At 39.9% G+C, this 19748-nt stretch overlaps 2 protein-coding genes across 2 annotated transcripts; one reads left to right on the top strand and one right to left on the bottom strand.

Annotated features, from left to right (window-relative positions):
* Positions 1–49: 49 nt before the first annotated feature.
* LOC141898676 (uncharacterized) lies at positions 50–10014 on the bottom strand. The gene is made up of 17 exons (XM_074784711.1): positions 9816–10014; positions 9254–9453; positions 8850–8942; positions 8580–8750; positions 8009–8108; positions 5825–7740; positions 5287–5502; positions 5123–5201; positions 4582–4749; positions 4242–4377; positions 3779–3847; positions 2894–3681; positions 2264–2446; positions 1990–2111; positions 1771–1896; positions 1373–1630; positions 50–1218 (listed from the first exon to the last, which is right to left on the bottom strand). The coding sequence occupies exons 1-17, from the start codon at positions 9865–9867 to the stop codon at positions 1045–1047; spliced, it is 4851 nt and encodes a 1616-aa protein (XP_074640812.1). The 5' UTR covers positions 9868–10014; the 3' UTR covers positions 50–1044.
* A 468-nt stretch (positions 10015–10482) lies between these two features.
* Positions 10483–19504, top strand: LOC141900889 (FAS-associated factor 1-like). Its single transcript, XM_074787945.1, has 17 exons — positions 10483–10526; positions 10815–10883; positions 10970–11237; positions 11793–11884; positions 11966–12054; positions 12336–12534; positions 13097–13186; positions 13287–13407; positions 13719–13782; positions 13885–13966; positions 14219–14373; positions 16257–16393; positions 16954–17042; positions 17149–17229; positions 17569–17679; positions 17761–17976; positions 18090–19504. The coding sequence occupies exons 1-17, from the start codon at positions 10485–10487 to the stop codon at positions 18168–18170; spliced, it is 1986 nt and encodes a 661-aa protein (XP_074644046.1). The 5' UTR covers positions 10483–10484; the 3' UTR covers positions 18171–19504.
* The last annotated feature ends 244 nt before the right edge of the window (positions 19505–19748 follow it).

Genomic DNA, 19748 nt, shown 5'->3' with positions numbered 1-19748 from the left:
AGGCTACAACATAATTTATTTAAAAAGTTCATCAAAACGGTACGTCTTGAGATATCTATTTATTTACAAACCACATTTTTTTGTCAATGTTTAAGAGCAAAATACAAAATTCGAACTCATCTGCTACAATTGAAAATGCCATTTAATATACCGGGTATGTACAAAACATCTATGTACGTAATTACATAGTTATTAACTAATGTCTTTTTTAATTTACAACTTGAAAAGCCAATTGTTTAAAGTGTCCCTTGATCGCATGAACCTTTGAAGATTAGACCTTTGAATGAGGATATTGCACAATTTTTCCATAAATATAAGTTACGGTCATCGGAGCTTATCAAAATCCATTTACTGATTGGTACTGTTTTACTGGAAATATGTATATATTTCCACACAAGTGCGATTAGTGCATTTTAATGAACTACTTGATATTAACTTAATTACATACTGACTACGGGTACATAAGACAAATAATCGCGAGACACATCTTACAAAAGTCGTCACTGCTTTAAAAGCCATCATTGCTCGAGTATAAATCGCGTGCTTGAGAAAAATATTTCATTTCAAAAACATACATTACGAAATCGACAAAGGGACACTTCGTTACCATAATATTATCAACGTAATTTAGCACAGACTTCTAATAAACACCAACAATATAACCTTAACAATTTGAAACATTCGAACATCGGCGCATATGGATACTGTTCACAAATAAAGTGCGTATCTCGACTACAAACATACATACATCCATTTCTATGTACAGAATCTTCATTGTCGCATTGTGATACATCAATTATATTCGTCATTCTTTACAACGACTGAGCTTATTATGTACAATCTTAATTATATACATTTATGGCAGTAATACCCTATATTCGGTATTTTGTACATTTTGGTCTATGGTCCTAATCCATTTTAATCGATGTAGCTATCAAGCGACTCTTCACTCGTGTGAAGCTATCTCTCACTGGTCCTGGTATGTTAAGACTTCCAATCGACCGGTATCTATAGCACCAATTACGTGTCGCACGAATCATCCCCTCAATTCAATGTGCCTCGACACCCTTGAGCTCCGCACAGGCACGGAATCTTTTCGTCTTCGATCGGGAATTTGTAATCGTAGGTGATCTCCTCGTTGACGTCGATATCTCTTTTGGAATAAATGACGATCTTCTTCGCTGAATCAACAGTGATTACCTTCGCGTAACAGTTCGGCTGAAAATACACAAAATTTCAGATGACCAATCTTCACTCAACACTGGATTTCAAATAAGCCCCATTTGAATGTAATCGTAACTGAAGTTGGATGACAATAATAACCAGGACCCAGTTCAACGTTATCTTTAGGCCCCTTCGCTAGGCAACTTACATTACAGCAATGATTCACGAATCTGGCCAGGTTTCCGCATTTCGTCGCATCAATGATCACGTCATTGTCGACGCGGAATAGATAACTGCTACCGATTCCTTCGCTTTCATAGCACTTCTCTCTGAAATCAGCGACCGTTTTTCGTATCGTCTGTCCGACATACTCGATGACCATCTCTTCGGCGGCGATCGGCTCCAACGCGAACAATCCCCAGTCGTGAATTCGCGATTTCGCGAATCTTATCTGCTTCTTTCGGAACTGAAATTCAATGACGCAACTATCAACTATTAGTATTTGAAGTACATTCACGGAATTATTCTAAATGATCAACATCTTGGATTTTAATGATCCAGTTAAGCCTCTTTTGTTTAGGCGTTGATTAAAAATATTTTGCGTACCTTCAGTTGATTGAATTTAAGGAGATCACTGTAATCAACCAGGTTGCCATAAGCCGACAGCAGACGTCGTTGGTTGGAACGAGCTTCACGTGAATTCTGTACCTGAGTCTTCACATTCTTATTGTCCTGCAAAACAAAGTCATCGTTACGTAGCTAAATTCATTATATACGTAATCAACGAACAGAACGCTTGAGGAAAACATTCGTAAAAGAACTTACAGCCTCTGGTTTATCCTTTCCAGCACCCAACTGCTGCACGTCGAGCAATTTCTTAGCATTCCACATGTACTTGGCCTTTTCTTGTACGCTGATTTTATAGAACCCTTCCGTTCGTGCGCAACCTGAGAGAAAAAGCACAAATTCATTCATTCAACTTTTTATCCACACTTTCCTACAGTTCTCCTATAGCTTAGCTGAATACAACTGTTGAATGAAAAGGGTTTTTTAGACTTTTAAACTTACTACATGGTAAAACTGAGGTAGATGACTTTACCTGAGGTATGTTTTCGTAATTCTGGTTCGTCAAGCTTTCGGCGTTTTCGCGGTGGATCTGGAATGTCGGTTACTGGATGGTCCACCCAATGCGTATCATTCAACCAATAGTACATACAGTTGTCATCCTGTAACATACCCTCGTAGCTTCGTTTCATGAACTGAATATCCTCTGCATCGATACCTAAAAACAAGGAACATTCACGATTGAAGTCTTTGTCATTTCAGATCTGGACAGAATTCAGCAGCAAAATGCGTTACTGCCGAGACTCTGCTCAAGTCATAAATTTGTGTGGATATGTGATGGCATAATTCATACATGTAGGGACAGAAACATGACTGATAAACTGATATTTATCTCAGTATTCCACAGTTAATGAGCAAGACCCACATTTGATTGAAAGAAAGATCTTATTCTAACAGTTTCCAAGTTTTGACTGATAAATCGTCAACAGCGGGTTTAGCTCATAGAGCAGAAAGATATTTCCACTAAAATCCAAGTCATATGATTATCCGATTTGAACAGGGCTTACTTGAGTAGAGTCTACTGTGTTTTTCAGGTATAGAAAAATGCTCTCAATTCTATCAAACAAATTTTGCATATCAGAAAATAATTGAACATGACAATCACCTTTGGTAAACATTTCGTATAAGATATTGCGTTCTTCGTTGAGATCGCGCATGCTGAATATTTTCGGCGGCGCTTTTTCTGGCGTCGACTTCACGTCCTCCAGTAAACTCGCCAGCTCGCGACTGCCGCGATTACTTTTCGACTGAATGCGAGACGTAATGTCTTTCAGTTTATCGGCCTTTTTCGGCTTCGGCGAACGTTTCGTTTTCACCGGCGACATCTCGACGTCGGAACTCGTCGATTTGTCTCGCGTTTTATTCAGTTCCGATTGAATTTCCTCGTAAACGGCGTCGGTGTCGGCGTCGTTGCGCGCGCTCGATTTCACCGCCACCATCGGAACCGCGCAGTAACTATGCTCCAATAGGAACTGCGGAATTACGGCCACTTCCAATTCTTCGTCGGCGTCCTCCGTATCGCTGGACGCCTTTGCCGTCGATGATGCATCTCGCGCGACAATGGCCGGGGGCCTCGCGAAATAATTATGTTCCAAAACGAACTGCGGCTCCTTAGTAATATCGCTGCGAATATCGATGTTTCTATCGTCTTTCTTTTCCGGTATTTCGACGTCGTCGGTTACCAATTCATCCTCCTCGACGAACGCAGCGCTCGGCGGAGAACTATCCTCTAAATTGGACAGCGACGTTTCCATCGATTCATCCACACGTCGATCAGCGTTGCTACCGATTACGCCGCGCTCTACCTCTTTGTATTCTTTTATAGGAGACAACTTCTTCGGCGGTCGCCCGCGCTTTTTCGAAGTTTCCTTGTTTACCGGTTCTACGAGTTCTCTGAAGGAAATCGAAATTCGAAACGCACATCATAGCATGCAGCAGCATATCTCATTCCAATAACATTATCAACAATCTGAAGGTAAAAGGAAGGTACCTGTTTTCTTCAATAACTGCCAGTCGTTTCGGTATTTCTATATTGCTGACTTCGGCCTTGCTTTCATCCCTGAAATGAAAGAATCAATGATTAAAACGCTGCTTTTAAGTCTTGTGGGAGATTTCACCATTAACAACCCTTTCAATGTGTATACACCGTAGTGCAGTGTATAAATCAGTGAGAGACTTGCTAGAACACCGCATCGTGGTGTATTGATGTTAATAGTAATTAGTTTTTATATCTATTAGCAGCACCTGTCAAACATAGCGCAATAATAGTATCTAACGATACACTGCATCGCGGAGTAGATACACTATAGTGGTATGCCTGCTATTCAACGCAGTTAGGTGGAATTTTTGAGCTTCAAAAATCTTCAGAAGATTTTCAAATCATCTCCAGCACTTTCGGGTATTAATTACTCAGCACTGAAATAAGGGTTAAATGAAATGTAAAATCAGCATACTTTTGAATGCTTTCAGGTGCTATAGATTCCTCCTCTTCGGAACTGCTGCTTTCGTCGGATGAATCACTGCTGCTGTCACTATCATCACTGTCCGACGATTCACTGCTTTCGTCTTCGCTCGAACTTGCTCCTGAAACTGATATAAATTCAACTTCAGTATACAATGCCATTAATAATGAACTGAGATTCAACAGATTTCCTAAATCGAAGATTTTCAAAAGTTAATTAGACGGGGATATAATAGCAAGCCATTATCAGAAACAGGTTTTCTACATTTTTTTCAAAATTCAAGATCAGGGACAACAGATGCAAGCATTGTATTAACAAAATGACTACATACTTTCCGATTCCTCTTCTTCCACATCAACATCCTCGGCATGTTCTTCCTCTTCACTATCGGATTCATTCTCGCTACTGCTGCTACTACTACTGCTGTATATCGACACTGTTGGTTTACTGCTAGCGTGTGGCTTCTTAGGTGATTTTCTGGCCTTTGATGACGTGTAACCTACAAATCGACCATAAACGATATCGTCGTTTATATTCAAATATTTGTCACGCGGTGGCCACTTACATCTGATATTTCCCCGACTATTCCCTGTAAATTGTTTTCCCTCGCATTTACCTGCCAAGAATCCAATCAATCAACACAATCAAATACGTTAAACATAGGTGTTAACTATTTACATTTTACTACCTCAAATGATTTCTGACCTTCCCCCTGATCTTTTAGCTTTTCTACTAAACACCCTGACTTTTATAAGATCAGAAAATTCCCCTAATTTTCACTGATTTCCAGGTAAGTGGCCACTACCCAGTTGTATTGAGGACCCAGCTCCAACTGATTGGTATCGACAGCCCAGCCGCAGAGATTAACCTACCTTTCCTATTCGTTTTACCCTCAGATGATTTAACATCATCATCAATATCATCAGGTGGCGACGGTGGACGGAACATTCTCTGTAAAACATCACAAATCAAAAATAGTTTACAAGTAGAGACAAGCAAGTAACATTTCCATCGACTTTCATAAGTAAATACTTACACGAAACTTGGGAATCTTTGGCACTGAACCTCGAATACCGAGCAGTCCACCGCCACCGATTCCACATCCTGCACGAATACCTGCGAAACTGCCGCCTTCCTTCCACGGATGTTGTACTTCGAATAACGCAGATAGGGATGCAGTCGTGTCCTGGGTGACCGATGAAGACTTCAACGGTTTATCCACAACTGTTTCGACTGTCGTCGGCTTTTGAAGCTTAAAAAAATTTGATTAAAGGTATTGCATGATCCTGGCAATGAGGGTGTGGATGCAAAGTGCAGAGAATAAAGATTCTTTAGAAGGACATATTTAGTGAAAATTAAGTACTTAAGTTTATATTCAAGAGCCAATTTGAAAGTTTTTCTTATCTAATTCAAAGAATATAAAAGAACCAGAAAAGACGTATCATTATAAGGTTAGCAAGGATTGATCAGAATTTATATTATCAAAGTACCACTTGGTTTTTGATATCAACTTCGAGTGAAACTGAATATTAAGAGATGCAAAATAGATGTTGCCAATTCAAGTGAGCGCATACCTTTGTTTCTTCTTTGTCCCACCAGTCTTCGAGTGACTTGAAAGCAGCGTTTTCCACCATCTTCTTACACAAATCGCGTTTCATTATCTGTTTGAGTTCGGTGATGACCTTATCCAACACGCCGGAGAACGTGTCATCCGTCGGGTCTTTATCCAACGTCGTCTGACTCAGACTATTATTCATATAGTTCTGCGCGTATGAACCGAACGCGTGATTCGCCGCCCACTGATTCGTCATTTGATAGCTCGGCGGTATCAACGGATTGACGTTCGTTTGGCCGAGCTGTTGATTCGATTGGAATAGATCGCTACTGTTCACTTCCTCGGTGTGCACTTCCAGTTTTTGTTCGCCGCTGCTCAACGACGACAAACTCATGCGATCGTCTTCGTTGCTGGCGTTGTCGTCGCCGATGTCGGCTCCGTCTTCCATTTCGGTCGAAATGTCCTTCTCTTCGCCGACTTGAGGAATCATAATATCGTCCTCGTGATACTGTTCGTTATATCCGTATTCAGCAGTACTAATACTCGTTTCCATGCCGAGGTTACTGTTACTATCCGTCCACATGAACGGCGATTGCCGTTGTGGCGTCGGGGGAGACGGCGGCTCCCACTCGGGAGTTCGTGGTCTGTCACACGCCGCGTTATTCGCGTCCGACTCCGGCGGTAGAGGCGGCATCATCTCGTAACCGTTACCGGGCGGCGGCGCAGGCAGTGTCTGTTCCGGAGGCGGGGGAATCGGTTCCGGATCGCCACCCGGTGGACTGTTGAACGAATCGCCGATGCCCTTCGAACGCAGAAGAGATTCGATACGCGATTCTAAACTCTCGATACGCGAACCATCGTCGTTCGTTTTCATTTGTCCATTATCTGTGGCGCATGTCGTTACCGGGGGTGGCGACTGAAACGGCGCGCACATTCCGAGAGCATTCTGAGGATTCACAATCGGCTGTACGCCGAACGGCGCAAAGTTTTGATTCATTGCGGGAACCATCTGCGGCGGCGGCTGTACGGAATTGTTCATCACGGGCAAACGCATATTATTCATCGGCTGATTAAAACTAAACGGCATGTTCGTCTGCGGAGAGAACATCGGTTGACCCGGTCGGAAATTCGGCGCTCCTGGCACGCCGTAATTCGGCGGCATGCCGTAATTATTTTGTGGCCGCGAGAAATTCTGCTGCTGCGCGGCGAAACTGTTTTGCGGTTGCTGCGCGAAATTCGTCTGCGGCGGCGGCGCGTTGAAATTCACATTCGGCGGCAATTGCCGAGACATATTCGCCGCGCCGTAGTTCATCTGCGGATTTTGCATTAATCCATAGTTTTGTTGCGTGACCGGCTGAACGAACGGCGGAGGATTCATACCTGCCGTAAACGGCATGACCGGCGGCGTTTGATATTGCGTCGGCGTGTCCGGGTATCCGGGTGTCGGCGTATTTTCCGAGAAGTTGTTACTCCTATGCGACGACGGCGTGTCGGCGAATCGCTGCGGAGTGTTCGTGCGATGCGACGACGGCGTCTCCGGGAGTCCGCTGCCGTATCCGGAACTAGAGTCGGCGTCGCGTTCTTTGCTTTCGCGTTCGCGGCTGTCGTGATCGCGGCTGCCGCGATCGCGACCGTCGCGCGAATTCACTCGTTCCCGCGGATCCCGTTCCCTCGGGTCCGACTTTTTGCTCTCCTGTTTTTCGAGTTTTTCCTTTTCTTTCTCCTTTTCGAGTTCTAAACGTTCCTCCTCCGGGTCTTTGAAGCGATGCACCGTGGCCATACCATAATCGGAGAAGGTCGGCGTACGGGGCCGTTCGCGATCTTTCTTTACAAATGCGGGTTTAACATTTTTCTGTTTTTCGGCAGACTTTTCATCGGATCGAGGTCGATCTTGTTGAGCTATTAATTCATTTACAACCGTATCTCGGATTTTACCTGAAACAAATCGCAAACATCTTTGTAGCTTACGTACTGTTTCCGTAATATTGGAAATAAATTTTCTAAAAATCTATGTCAAGACAAAAAGCGTAATTTCAGATTTTCTTTTTTTGCTGAAAAACCCGGTTAAGTTTTCTCATGTTGAGAAAATTCACACAAATCAATCGCTTTGTAATCAATCGTCATGTCTTAGATTGAGTACGAGATTTGATATAGAAAATGACAAAGAAATAAACCGTGATCCGAAGAACTTTGTGATACTCACCCATAACATCGACGAATACAGTCATTACATTCCCCATTTTTGCTGTATTATTCAATCTTTCTACGCACGTTCTGGCAGCTCGAGTCGAACAGAAAACCACCTGGAAATAAAACAAACAATATTTCAATCAATCGCCAATAAATATGTTGTATGATCATTCTTATCTACTAATGATTGGATTGCAAATATTCTGTACATCATATTTATGACATAAACCGTACGAAATGACACACACAGGTTTCTTACTGATCAGTTATTCTTGGATATAAGGAGTCTTAGAGTAAAAGAATTTCAAATTTTAAGGCAGGTTAAAAAAAAATTTGTGGTCCCAATTCTATTGATTTCTAGGTGAAATCTTCTCTACACCTACAAACTAGACAAAACTTTTCAATTGCCTATTTCTCAAAAAGGAGTTTCGGGTATTTTGCTTAATTCGAGCACCTTTAAAGCATTTTCCGTTTTAAAGGAATCAAGGCGCCATAGGAACCCTGTCTATACACTACCCTGATGTCCTAATTACCCCTTCATAAACAGATAAGACACAATTACTTCACACAGAAAGACGACTGACCTGGCCGACACCGATATGCTTCTTCGTTCGAGGATGATAAAACACTTTTACTTCGTCGATTTTACCGAATACTTTACACATGTCTTCCAGGAAGTTTCTGTGTATATTGTCATTGAGATTTGTGAACGTCACTTCTTTCGGCAACGGATCGCCGACGTAGTTTTGATCGTACTGTTAACAAAACGAAAACGGTCGATTTTTACTGATCGCGTTGCTTTCATTTCCGATTATATCATAAAACATTAGATGTGATCCCTCGAAGGATCCTACCTTAAATCGTGGAACCGGTAAATCTGCGCATTGTTTCTTCATCCACATCTTGTTCCATCTTAAACGCGGATCTCTTGTTTCGATAGGAACACCCTGTGAAAACAAAATCACAATATTTCTATGAATCTACATTTTTTGCCTAAGGGGAAATATAATACTCCAAATTTTGCTCACTTTCAACCTTCCCCAAATGCATGCAATCAAAAGCATGGAGTGGCTGATTTTTTACCTCCTAGACCACAGATGTGTATCTAATATAGGAAACACAATATGTCTCAGAACATTTTATTGATGTGATTTTTGATTGACCTGAAGCACCCACTTCTCCCATTCCTAAAATTCTTTAGAATGGGTAATCAGAATATCAATCTAACACAAAAAATAGACGTAAGACTTGAACCTACCCCGGGCATGCATCCGTCGAAGCGATAAACCTTCTGATGCTGGCCTTTTTCGAGAGCAGGGTCGACGAGAATCTTATAATTTTTCATCTTGTCGCGATCGTGTCCCTGGCGGTTTCTTCTGTCATCGTGTCCCGAGCCGTGGTGGGAGTGGTGGTGGTAGGAGCTGCGATCGTGGTGGTCTCTCGACATTCCATTCAAACCTGTAAAAAAGAGAATAGATCAATCTGTCAATTTTTTAGCCAGCTATAGAAAGAAGTCAAAACTTTTAAGTAGCCTAAATCAATTTCGAACGAATGTGATATATCATATTTAGCAAAGTTCAAACCCAGTTTCATCGACTGCAAAAATAAGATTTTCAGAGTGAAAGTTAGACCGATTTTCAAGTTTAACTTCATCTTTCAAATCAAAAATCAATTGAAAATTCTAGAATCAGCGAAAAAGTCACGAAAATATTTCCTTCGAAGCGTCACAATGTTTCCTATACGATTCGGCAACCTAACTGAAAGTAGAGCGATGAAAATACGCGAAATAAATTCTGATTGAAATTGATGAATACACTCACTGGAATACTCAGAGAATGAGTGCTTTCTACTGCTCGTCGAATGACCGTCCATTTTCGTCGTTGCGGTCGAATATTCGCCACCAAACCGGTACCAAGTCTATCTGCGCTATGTGGAGGCCGCCATCAGGTCAGAAATCTGCCGATGTACCTCTTCATCGCACCAGTAAAGATGATTAAGTGAAGCGAATTTCTGTCGGGTTTCCCTCTTCTTACAACACTGCGCTATACAACAATCTACTACCCACAATTCAACGCGTACAACACACGGAAACGGAATTTCTACGGACGCAGAACCGGACTTAATGTCCGAGTCACGCTTGACTGATCGACTTTAATTTCTGTAAAATTTATCCATTTCAGTATCGGTCGTATGCAGTTAATCAAAATAATCCACTGTGGCCCTAAACCGCATATAGCTTCTTTGTATCTCCTCTTGCAAAATAAATAATAGGATCCTGATTTAACGTTATATCTTCTCATATCTGGAAAGAGTGGGTTTTAACTCATTGTAATCAAATGATTTCTTTTGTCAAACCACTTTTGTAAAAACTAAAATATCTATCTACAAGTAGCCTAATAAATATTTTTGTCATAATTTTTTCATGTCACGGTGCGATGAATTGTATCTCTGTCGGATGCGAACGAATCGTTTGCTAGCTTCAAAGAATCATGGCTGATCCTGACAGAAATGAAATTCTCGTGAATTTTCAGGTATATTTTGTCGCGTTTCGTTGTCATTGTTCGTTCGTTTAACGATTATCGCCCGGTTTTGGTAAAACATACGCGACACGGTTCACATTTTGTTGTAGCCATTGTTTTTATTGACTTTTCGATGCACAAGCTTGAATTAAAGACTGTCTCATTCGGTTCGATTCTGTCTCTGTGCTGGTCCACCAGTCCAATGATGTCAATGAATCAGCTGATTTTACCCAACCTCCAGGTCTTCTTTCAGCTGCCACCGAATGTACTAATCACAATGGTTGATTCTATTTAAAACAGGCCTGTACCCAGCTGGAAAATATTGAGGAATGTATTGCAGTATTGGAGAGACATGACTGGAATTTGACGGTAAAATTTTTGAAGATAGCTCGAAAAACTTCAATATGAGTTATAACCTACTAAGTCTTAAAATTTATTTTGGTTGTTTGTTAAAGGAAGCGTTGAGCAGTACAGTCGCTCATCTAGAAACTGATTCATCTGACCATCCGTTAGATATTCCTCCAGAGCCGAATATACAAGTTCAAGGCCATCAGGTGCAGCCGTCGTCTAGTCCTTCGTGGCATGTGGCGTCGTCACTGATTGATATACCGTACGAACCTTTACCCTCGTCGTCGTACGGTATACCGCCGCGATTCATAAACTTCACGATCGAGTATAGAGGTCGCGATATCCCAGTCGTACTCAAAGACACGGAAACCGTCGGTGAGTTCATTGTCCTATTGTGGTGCGTGCCATCTGGTGGGATAGGGCCACAACAGAATCATGACTTAACACAAAATTAATCCTTGAAAATAGTGTTATGACAGCACGTTCGATTTCGCTGAGTCATTTCAGCCTAATAAGGTATTAATACATGAAAGAAACTTACCGTAGGGTATATAAGCCCACTGCAGTAATAAACATACTATTTAGGATATGAATATAAGATTAACTCAGATCAGTAGGTGTGACAGTAAAGCATTTTTTTTAGAAATACATCATACCTGATGAGGCTGAAGTGACTCGGCATAATCAATCGTACTGTAATTATACTATTTGGTGAATTTTGTTATAGTTGTGATTCCGTTGTGGCTTTGTTGATCATTCCACTCACTACCAAAAGTCATCTGGTGGAATAGCCAGTAGCACAGGTCGTCATTGGAAATCACTGCTTATAACATAATGTGACATCACAACTCCCATATAGTGATCGTGCGATTCGAAATATTTTTAAGAGTAGAAATTCGAACAAGAATTTATCATCTTTTTCTGATCTAGGTCGGATTAAGGAAGTACTCGCAGAAGATATCGGAATATCTGCTGATAAGCAGGTTTTACGCGGATGGAATAGCCGACAAGCTGAAGATAAGGTAGTTTATTGATTATTATCAGCGCTTAAATTTCTGCTTGCTCTGATGATAAGTTCGAAAGAATATTTTGATTATTTCTAGGATGTTTTAAAGAGTTTACACCTACCAAAAGAGGTGAGATTATTTCTGTTAACACCAGCCACCTGTGTCTCTGAGTCTTCAATGGAAGAGTAAGTTTAGGTTTCTTATTCAAAACTTCATTTTCGCTATTAAGAACAGTTACAAGATTTCGCAATAATTTTGCAATAATATTAGTAGAGAAGGCCAAGTTGGCTGTGCCCATGTAGGGCCACATAAATGATTGATTAATATTATATTTTATGTTTTGCTTATCGGAATTACCATGTAGCGTTTTCCTTTGGTTGCTTTTGCCTTGTTTTTACCTTAACATATTTGAGGTTTATCTTTTCTAATGACTTTATCAATTGTTCAATCTTTTGTTACATTTCAGTTCGAACATTCTCGAAGAGCGGTTAACTCAGAATTTCACGTTACTGATCAACGTGCCGCAACATAACCGCGAGTATTCGCTCAATTTTCCGGGTACAAAAACAGTTCAGGAAGTGAAAAGCGATGTATACCACGTTACCGATATTCCTGTCCGATCCCAATCGTGGAAAGGTTGGCCGAGCGGTGCTGATGATGAACAGGTCAGTATAACAAAATATTTAATATGAGCGAGCAAGTGGCATGGGCGTGTGGTAAGAGCATTGGACTCTTGGAAGCCAGGTTGTGGATTTGAAAACCTGTATTACTGTTGTGCCCCTGGGCAAGACACTTATCCTCATTGCCGCTCATCACCTAGGAGTAGATGGGTTCCTGGTCTCATAGATGACTCCTGAGTGCCTAGTAGCTGCTCGGATGTTAATGCTCCCCAGGGAGAGATGACTGATAAATGGTTTGAGGTATAGGTTGGGGGTAAAAATACCAATTTAATGGTAGAAAGCGCCATTGCACATTGTATCACAGTGAAAAGGGTGCTATATAAATTAAATTGTTATTACTATTACTATAGGCCTACATGGCAGCATATTTTTTGTCAGCTTGGAAGGTAACTTTGAATCCATCGTTGAATTTAGATAGTAGGTTCGGGATGTACACTCAGATTAATTTCGACTTCGTAGCTTTTTTTATGACATTATTCTGAACCAAGTTGATAACTTTTCTATAAAAATTGGTGGTAGTATGATGATCATGATTTGCTATTTTCAGATGACATTAGCTGGTGCTGGTATTGGTTTTCCCTGTCACAAACTTGAACTCAGTCAAACCCGAGATAACCGGAGGACATACACTGCTGAGGTAGCCAATCCATATGGATCAGTTGTTAACAGTTAAGATCACCATTACCCAGTATAAAACTTTTTAATTAAACTATTGCTTCTTTGGGATAACATTTCAGGCTGCAGCTATGGAACTAGAGCAAAGTGATGACGAGTTTGAAGATGCAGCTGAACATTTTTCAATGGATGAGGAAATTGATTTCGAAGCCGAACCGAGTACACTGAGAGTAAAATCACTCAGTAAGTTTGGGAAGAATACACTTGCGTAAACTAATGTCTGCAGGGTACTCGCCTCACTCACTCATGATTTGATTACCGGTAGTTGCTAGTCCGAAGGGAGTTTAGCTTAAGGCCTTGACCGTAGTGGTTTCCTTTCACTAGCCTTTGCTATGTATTGACCTTGGCTTCAACATTTTAGATTTTATAGTGTGTTTGTGTAGTCATTTTCTTTGTGGTGTCCATAACAGTTGTCTCTCCAGGGGAAATCCCTGTCGTAATCGGGCCTGATAATCTCTTCTCTTGGTAAGCGCACTGATAGAATTTTCTTCCAGTTCCAGATGGCATAACTGATGAAACAATCGCAGTAGAAAATTTCACTGCCGTTTTTCGTGAGAGGTATTGATTTCAATTTAAATCAATAGTTGATAGCTTAAAAAGCCAGAACATTACATAGGGCCTATATCATTAATCAAATATCTTCATTATCTATTCGTTTAGGTATGGAGAATGTCACCCAGATTTTTATATCGGAAAATTGGATGATGCCATCAAGGATGCTTTATTAGTCCGAGCGAAAGAGGTATGTTGAGACTTGATTATACAGTGGAACCTAGTTGCAGCAAACTTCACATGACCAGAAAACCATTATAATGGATAGTTTGTTATATCTAGTATGAAATTAATCAAATTGGCTTATTTGGGACAAAATGCTTGTCGTTTTATCCGAGTTCATTATAATGAGGTTCCACTGTAGTTTAATTATAGAAAATTTGAATTGTAGCTTCATCAAAGATCTCATTTGTGTAACCAGTGTGTGTTTTATTTTTTTCAGAAACGCCTATTAGCAGTTTACCTTCACAATGATACCAGCATTTTAGCCAACATATTTTGCTCACAGATTCTCTGTAAGGAAACGATATGCAGTTATCTTAGTCAAAACTTTGTGATGTGGCCTTGGGATATGACGCTTGAATCAAACAAAAACAGGTACGTTGAATATTATACACATTTTTCATCAAACAACAAAAATGTGTTGTTGTATAATTGATTTTGAGAAGTCAATTCCACTCTCAAAATTGTAGGTTTGTAGGATATATATATATATATATATATATATATATATATATATATATATATATATATATATATATATAACCGACCAATTACCTTTCCACCAGTCTATGTGGTCCTCTTAGTAACGTGTACTCGATTTCGAGTTACGTTTTGTTCAGATTCACCGATAATGCAACTCCTGGCTATTGATAAATCCCATCACATAAGTATGTTAGCAATGATTACTCAACTGGCTCGTTCATTCCCTGATTAGTGATAGTATTAAGTGGTGGCACTGGTGCAGTCGGGTTTCGGCAGCAAAATAGGTTTCGAAGAGCCATTCTATGTTTCGAATTGAAAAATGTATAAATAAAAGGATTGCAAGCCGAATTCGAATAGAGTACGAAATGTGATACAACACTAGCTATCAAAAGGTGCGTTTCGTGACTATTCATTTCCAGGGACCACGTCTCTCTTCTCGTGTACCAACTGAGTGCCAGGTGCGGTATCCAACTAATGAAATACGCGATGAATATACCGACAGCTGTCTTCAACGTGTTCATCATCGGAATACGTTGGAACGCGGGTATCGTCGCATTCGTATATGTTTGCTCGGTGACACCGTTCGCAGACACCGGCGATGGCTCGATTCGTTTTCGTAGCAAATGCAACGTTTTCAAATAAAAACCGATCGACGTGATCAATAAAGACACCAAGCCGGCTGTTTGCGCTATATGTAAAATGATCGGTTTCTCGATGACATTGACGCAAAGAATTCTTCCATGTTTTATTAAAATCACGCGATTGATGCCAAACATCAGACCCAAACACCACGAAACGACGATGAAAATAATCGTCCAATTGCGTCCTTTAGTTCGGAATCGCGCCGGCAGACGTACGGCCAGGAATCGGTGGATCGAGATTGCGGTCACGTGAAACAACGATGAAGTGAGCATCACTGTGGTGGAAAAGTTTATCATCAAACAAGCCACGTTGCTCGAATAGCCGATAAACATCAGATAAATGAACGCGAGCAGATGAATTCCTATCAACAGATCATTCAGCGCTAAACTGGCTAATATCGCGCCAAAATGAATGCGTAGGTTTTTGTTTCGGATCAGACACAGTAAAAGCATGCTGTTCCCACTGATGATAACCAACGCTTGGCCAATGAAGAAGAATGCGACCGTGAATGAATTCATAGTTCCCAACGCACGATGCATGAAAGCGGGTTGATTGCGCAATATGCTGGAATTGTCCGCACTCATTCCTTCCGTGTCTGATTCTAGCGCAGCCTCGTTGTGACACCAGAAAGTTCTTAGCCGACCATACGGATTGTGAATGGCCCCCTAAGTAGGACCGTTTTACACGAATGTGTTTTCTCTTATCGACACAGTGTTGCCTATTATACTCTCCCACTATGCAATAAACAATAACAAGATTATAAATCTGCTCATAATTCAAGCCATATGTATTGGCCTTGTGGGATGCCCACTGTCCAATAGTGATTAACCATTGTCCAGTGGCTATATAGATTAATAATAATCTCCGTTGGATGATAATATTTGTTATCCGGATTAGTTCTTGCTGTTTTGTTATTGTGTGGTGGTTCACAGTGCCGTGAGATCGGTTCTGAACATTTACTCTTGTTCATTTGACAGCTTCAACTCTAGGAAATTGCACTAGCGATAAATCTAAATTTACCTTTTGTTTGAAGAAAACTTGAAAGATTTCTTCAATTTTCCACTATTATGGCTTCCAAAATAAATGTTATTAGATATTCACACTGATTATTTTTTGTTGGAAATCTTTTTAAGGTTTTTACAAAGTTGCACACAGCAATTCGGCAGTATGGCAACGACTACGGTACGAAATTTTAAAGCTCAGCAAATGCCATTAATTTTGGTGATAACGCGCACTAGAGCAACGAATGAGGTGTTCACAGTTATACAAGGTACTATAAGCTCATTCTATCTACAACCTCATTATGGCGGCCTCTGATAATACGGTTTATCGGTTATTACAAACCTAGAATCTAATCCTGAATTGGACAATTTTAAACATTTCATACCGAATATAACGAACTATCAGTTATAATGAACAGGTTCCTGGTGCCCTGAAGTTCGTTGTAGCGAGGTTCTACTCATAGTGTCATATTTCAGTATTTTCTGATTTGATGTATAGAGATTTAAGTTACATAGTTAATTGATGAAGTGATAAGGCAAAAAATAAACATTTTTAGAGAATAATCATATGGAACCCATAGTTCCATACCTTAAGTGAAGATCAAATTTTTAACTCTGAAGCTCAGTTTTAATTCAGTTCAGACAAAAACAGTAGTTATGGAAACTACCAGTAGCCCTGGACCAAGATAATTATTTGGAGCTGTTCTTAAATACTTATGAATGAAAAAAAATTAATCGTTTTATAGCTGCATTTAATATGGAATTATGTAGATTTATCTAACCAGGTTATATATAAGTCGATTGAAGCTGTGATATGTATTTCATTTAGGTAATGTTACTATAGAAGAGTTGATGTCAAGTCTAATACAAGCTGTAGATGTGTTCCAAGCACAACAAAGTGCTGAAATTAAAGAGGAGGTGTGTATACCATGTAGCGCAACTGAACCTCATAATAGCATCACAAACATGATCTACCTGTTTACGAATATAGAATTTTAACACTTAATATTTTTTTGATAAACAGAATGAACGAGAAATGCGTGAACAAGTAAAACAAGAACAAGATCAAGCTTATGAAGAATCACTAAAAGCTGACAGAGAAAAGGTAGGTACATATTATATAATATGGAGTGCAGTAGAAAAGCAGGGGGCACAACTGTTCTTTTCTTGACCCCTTTGCTCACATATAGAGCAATAAACTTCTGCACTGTGGTTTCCCCCAATATTGCGAACAATGTGTTCCTCAATAATGGATGACTACGACAGCAGTAGCTGAAATTGTGACTTATTGTCACTGTCCTTCAGAATTTAAATCCAGAAATCCTTCGCTTCTGAGCAGCAACCAATTAAGTAATGAACAAACATTTGAGTTAAGGACTGTTAAAACTTACCCAAGGAAGCGAGGTCGTCACGAAAATGAATGTCGTTATAAATCTTATTATAGGCGGAAATCAAGAAAAAAGAAGAAGAGAGAATACTACAGGAAGAGATGGAAGAGGAAGCGCGGAAACATGCTGAACAAATGAAACAACAAGAAGAAGATATGCTTAAAGAGGTTCGTAAATCGTGTATATCCAGAAAAATGTATTTGATTTTTTGTTGCTGAGTAAGATTGGTTTTGATCCTGTTTTGACAGGCACGACGGCAGTCAGTTGCCGACCTGTTACCACCAGAACCATGCGCTGACAGCGAAGAGCCAGTGACGATGATCCGAGTTCGTGTTCCGAACGGATCTCCGATTACTCGACGATTTCTCGTCGCATCACCACTCAGACACCTCATTCATTATATAGTTTCTAAAGGATTCCATTTAGAAGATTATAAGATACTAACGACGTATCCTAGACGCGATGTGAGTAGACTGAATTACTACACCTCTGCTATGATCGGATAGCTCAAGTCAAATTGAATTCTAAATGCCGAAATAGATTTTCTCGATGATTCGTTTGTCATTTTGTTTTTCAGTTAACGACGCTAGACGAAAATCAGTCATTTAAAGAACTGAAACTGTATCCACAAGAAACTGTCATATTAGAGGAACGATGATAATCTAAGAAACCTATTTGAGAATTTGTTGTGTGTACTTTATTGTATGTAAGATGGTGAGAAGTCCTGTCTTCTGAGAAGGCCGGCTGTCTGTACGCTGTTGTCCATAGTAGACTGCTAATACACACTTGGATGGAGCTCTTGTTGAATGATAAACCAAAAAAAAAATTAAGATAGAAAATCTCATATTCAAATGTTGTATTTTCATGTTCTAACAACAAAGCTTGAAGAACATTGCGTTCGATATAATTAGCAATCCAGTGTTGGCAAACCTGAAATAATGATGAGTAGGCTTTATTGGCATGGCCGGTTTTATCGACGTATTTGATTATTTTCTTATTCAAGAATAGCACATTCTAGCTGATAAAAATTTTCTAATGATGGCCTCCATTGAGGCAATAATAAAAAATCATTTCATTTTATAAACCACAGTAAGGAGTTTCGATATGGCTTTTTGTACAGTATATCAGTTTATTTTTTGTTCATGAATGGTGCTGTATTTTGAATGGGAATTTATTGAGTGCCTACTACTGTGAAAATGGTTCATTAGCGGTCTGATTTTTTAATGATTTAAAAATGTCATGTGTACAGAATATATCGGGCTAATGTTGATATGAGACACTAAAGAATAGACTTGTGTGGATATTGTGTTAAGTTTTTACAAATTGTAGGCCAGTAGCTGAATATTCCATGAGAAACCTCATCCTTACCTGAGGCACTTTTGATTTGGCCGATGGCTTTTCTTCCAAATTCTGTCATATTTTTGATATATATGACCATTGTTGTGAGATCGCCATCAGAAGCTAAATTACATTGTCCTGTGTCTTCACTTGCAGTGATTCAAATCCTGATGTAATTAGGATTCTGGTGTGGCAAGAAACCCTGCTGCTATTAACCAAACGGATCAAATATACCAACCGGATTTTACTGTTGCAGTTTGCTCGACCGCAGAAATTATTTATTGTACGATGCCAGAGATGTTCTGGCCAGTCTATAACTAGAGGGTTTCGTACTACACGGAGGAGTCTCGATGACACCGGGTTTGAAGCTGTAAGCTATGCCACTTCACCTCTGCTGAACACTTGAGAAAAAGGATACATCTACTCATTTCTTGGCTTATGCTCTGTAAATGCAAATTAATTTCATAGTTTAGGCCTTCACCGTATTCTTGAATGAGTAGCACGGCTTTTTCCAATGAATAAGTCTAAAAAATTGTTCATTAGGTTTTAGTTTTCAAGGCATGTGTATTTAACCATTCTAAGAATCAATCCATGTGGTGTATATTTTGTGTGATTGACTGGATTATTATCATTTACTTGTTGGCAAGCTGTAATAAATCTTTCTATGAAAAAATTTTGTCATGTGCGCTAGCTTTTATGATATGGTCTGTTGACTGCAATTTCTAAGGGATTTATTATTCCTGCTGACAAAAATCATTTCATTTTGCCCATGTGTTGAGATGTTACTCTATCATGCACAATGAACCTGGGCCTAGTTGTGACGTAGTCTCAAGTTGCTAGATTGACTATAGAACTATTGTTGGTCTCAAATCTAAGCCATGACTAACTGTGGTCTTAC

Source organism: Tubulanus polymorphus, chromosome 2 (genome assembly GCF_964204645.1).
Source record: "Tubulanus polymorphus chromosome 2, tnTubPoly1.2, whole genome shotgun sequence".
Classification (NCBI taxonomy): domain Eukaryota; kingdom Metazoa; phylum Nemertea; class Palaeonemertea; order Tubulaniformes; family Tubulanidae; genus Tubulanus; species Tubulanus polymorphus.
This window is presented reverse-complemented; position numbering and strand designations above follow the sequence as displayed.

Coding starts and splice junctions, on each gene's coding strand:
- LOC141898676 (XM_074784711.1), bottom strand. CDS start 9,867: ATGGACGGTCATTCGACGAGCAGTAGAAAGCACTCATTCTCTGAGTAT. Junction 9,454..9,815: donor CTCATTCTCTGAGTATTCCA/GTGAGTGTATTC, acceptor TCTTTTTTACAG/GTTTGAATGGAATGTCGAGA. Junction 1,219..1,372: donor TCGTGAATCATTGCTGTAAT/GTAAGTTGCCTA, acceptor GTGTATTTTCAG/CCGAACTGTTACGCGAAGGT.
- LOC141900889 (XM_074787945.1), top strand. CDS start 10,485: ATGGCTGATCCTGACAGAAATGAAATTCTCGTGAATTTTCAG. Junction 13,408..13,718: donor ACTGAGAGTAAAATCACTCA/GTAAGTTTGGGA, acceptor ATTTTCTTCCAG/TTCCAGATGGCATAACTGAT. Junction 17,977..18,089: donor CGACGTATCCTAGACGCGAT/GTGAGTAGACTG, acceptor TTTGTTTTTCAG/TTAACGACGCTAGACGAAAA.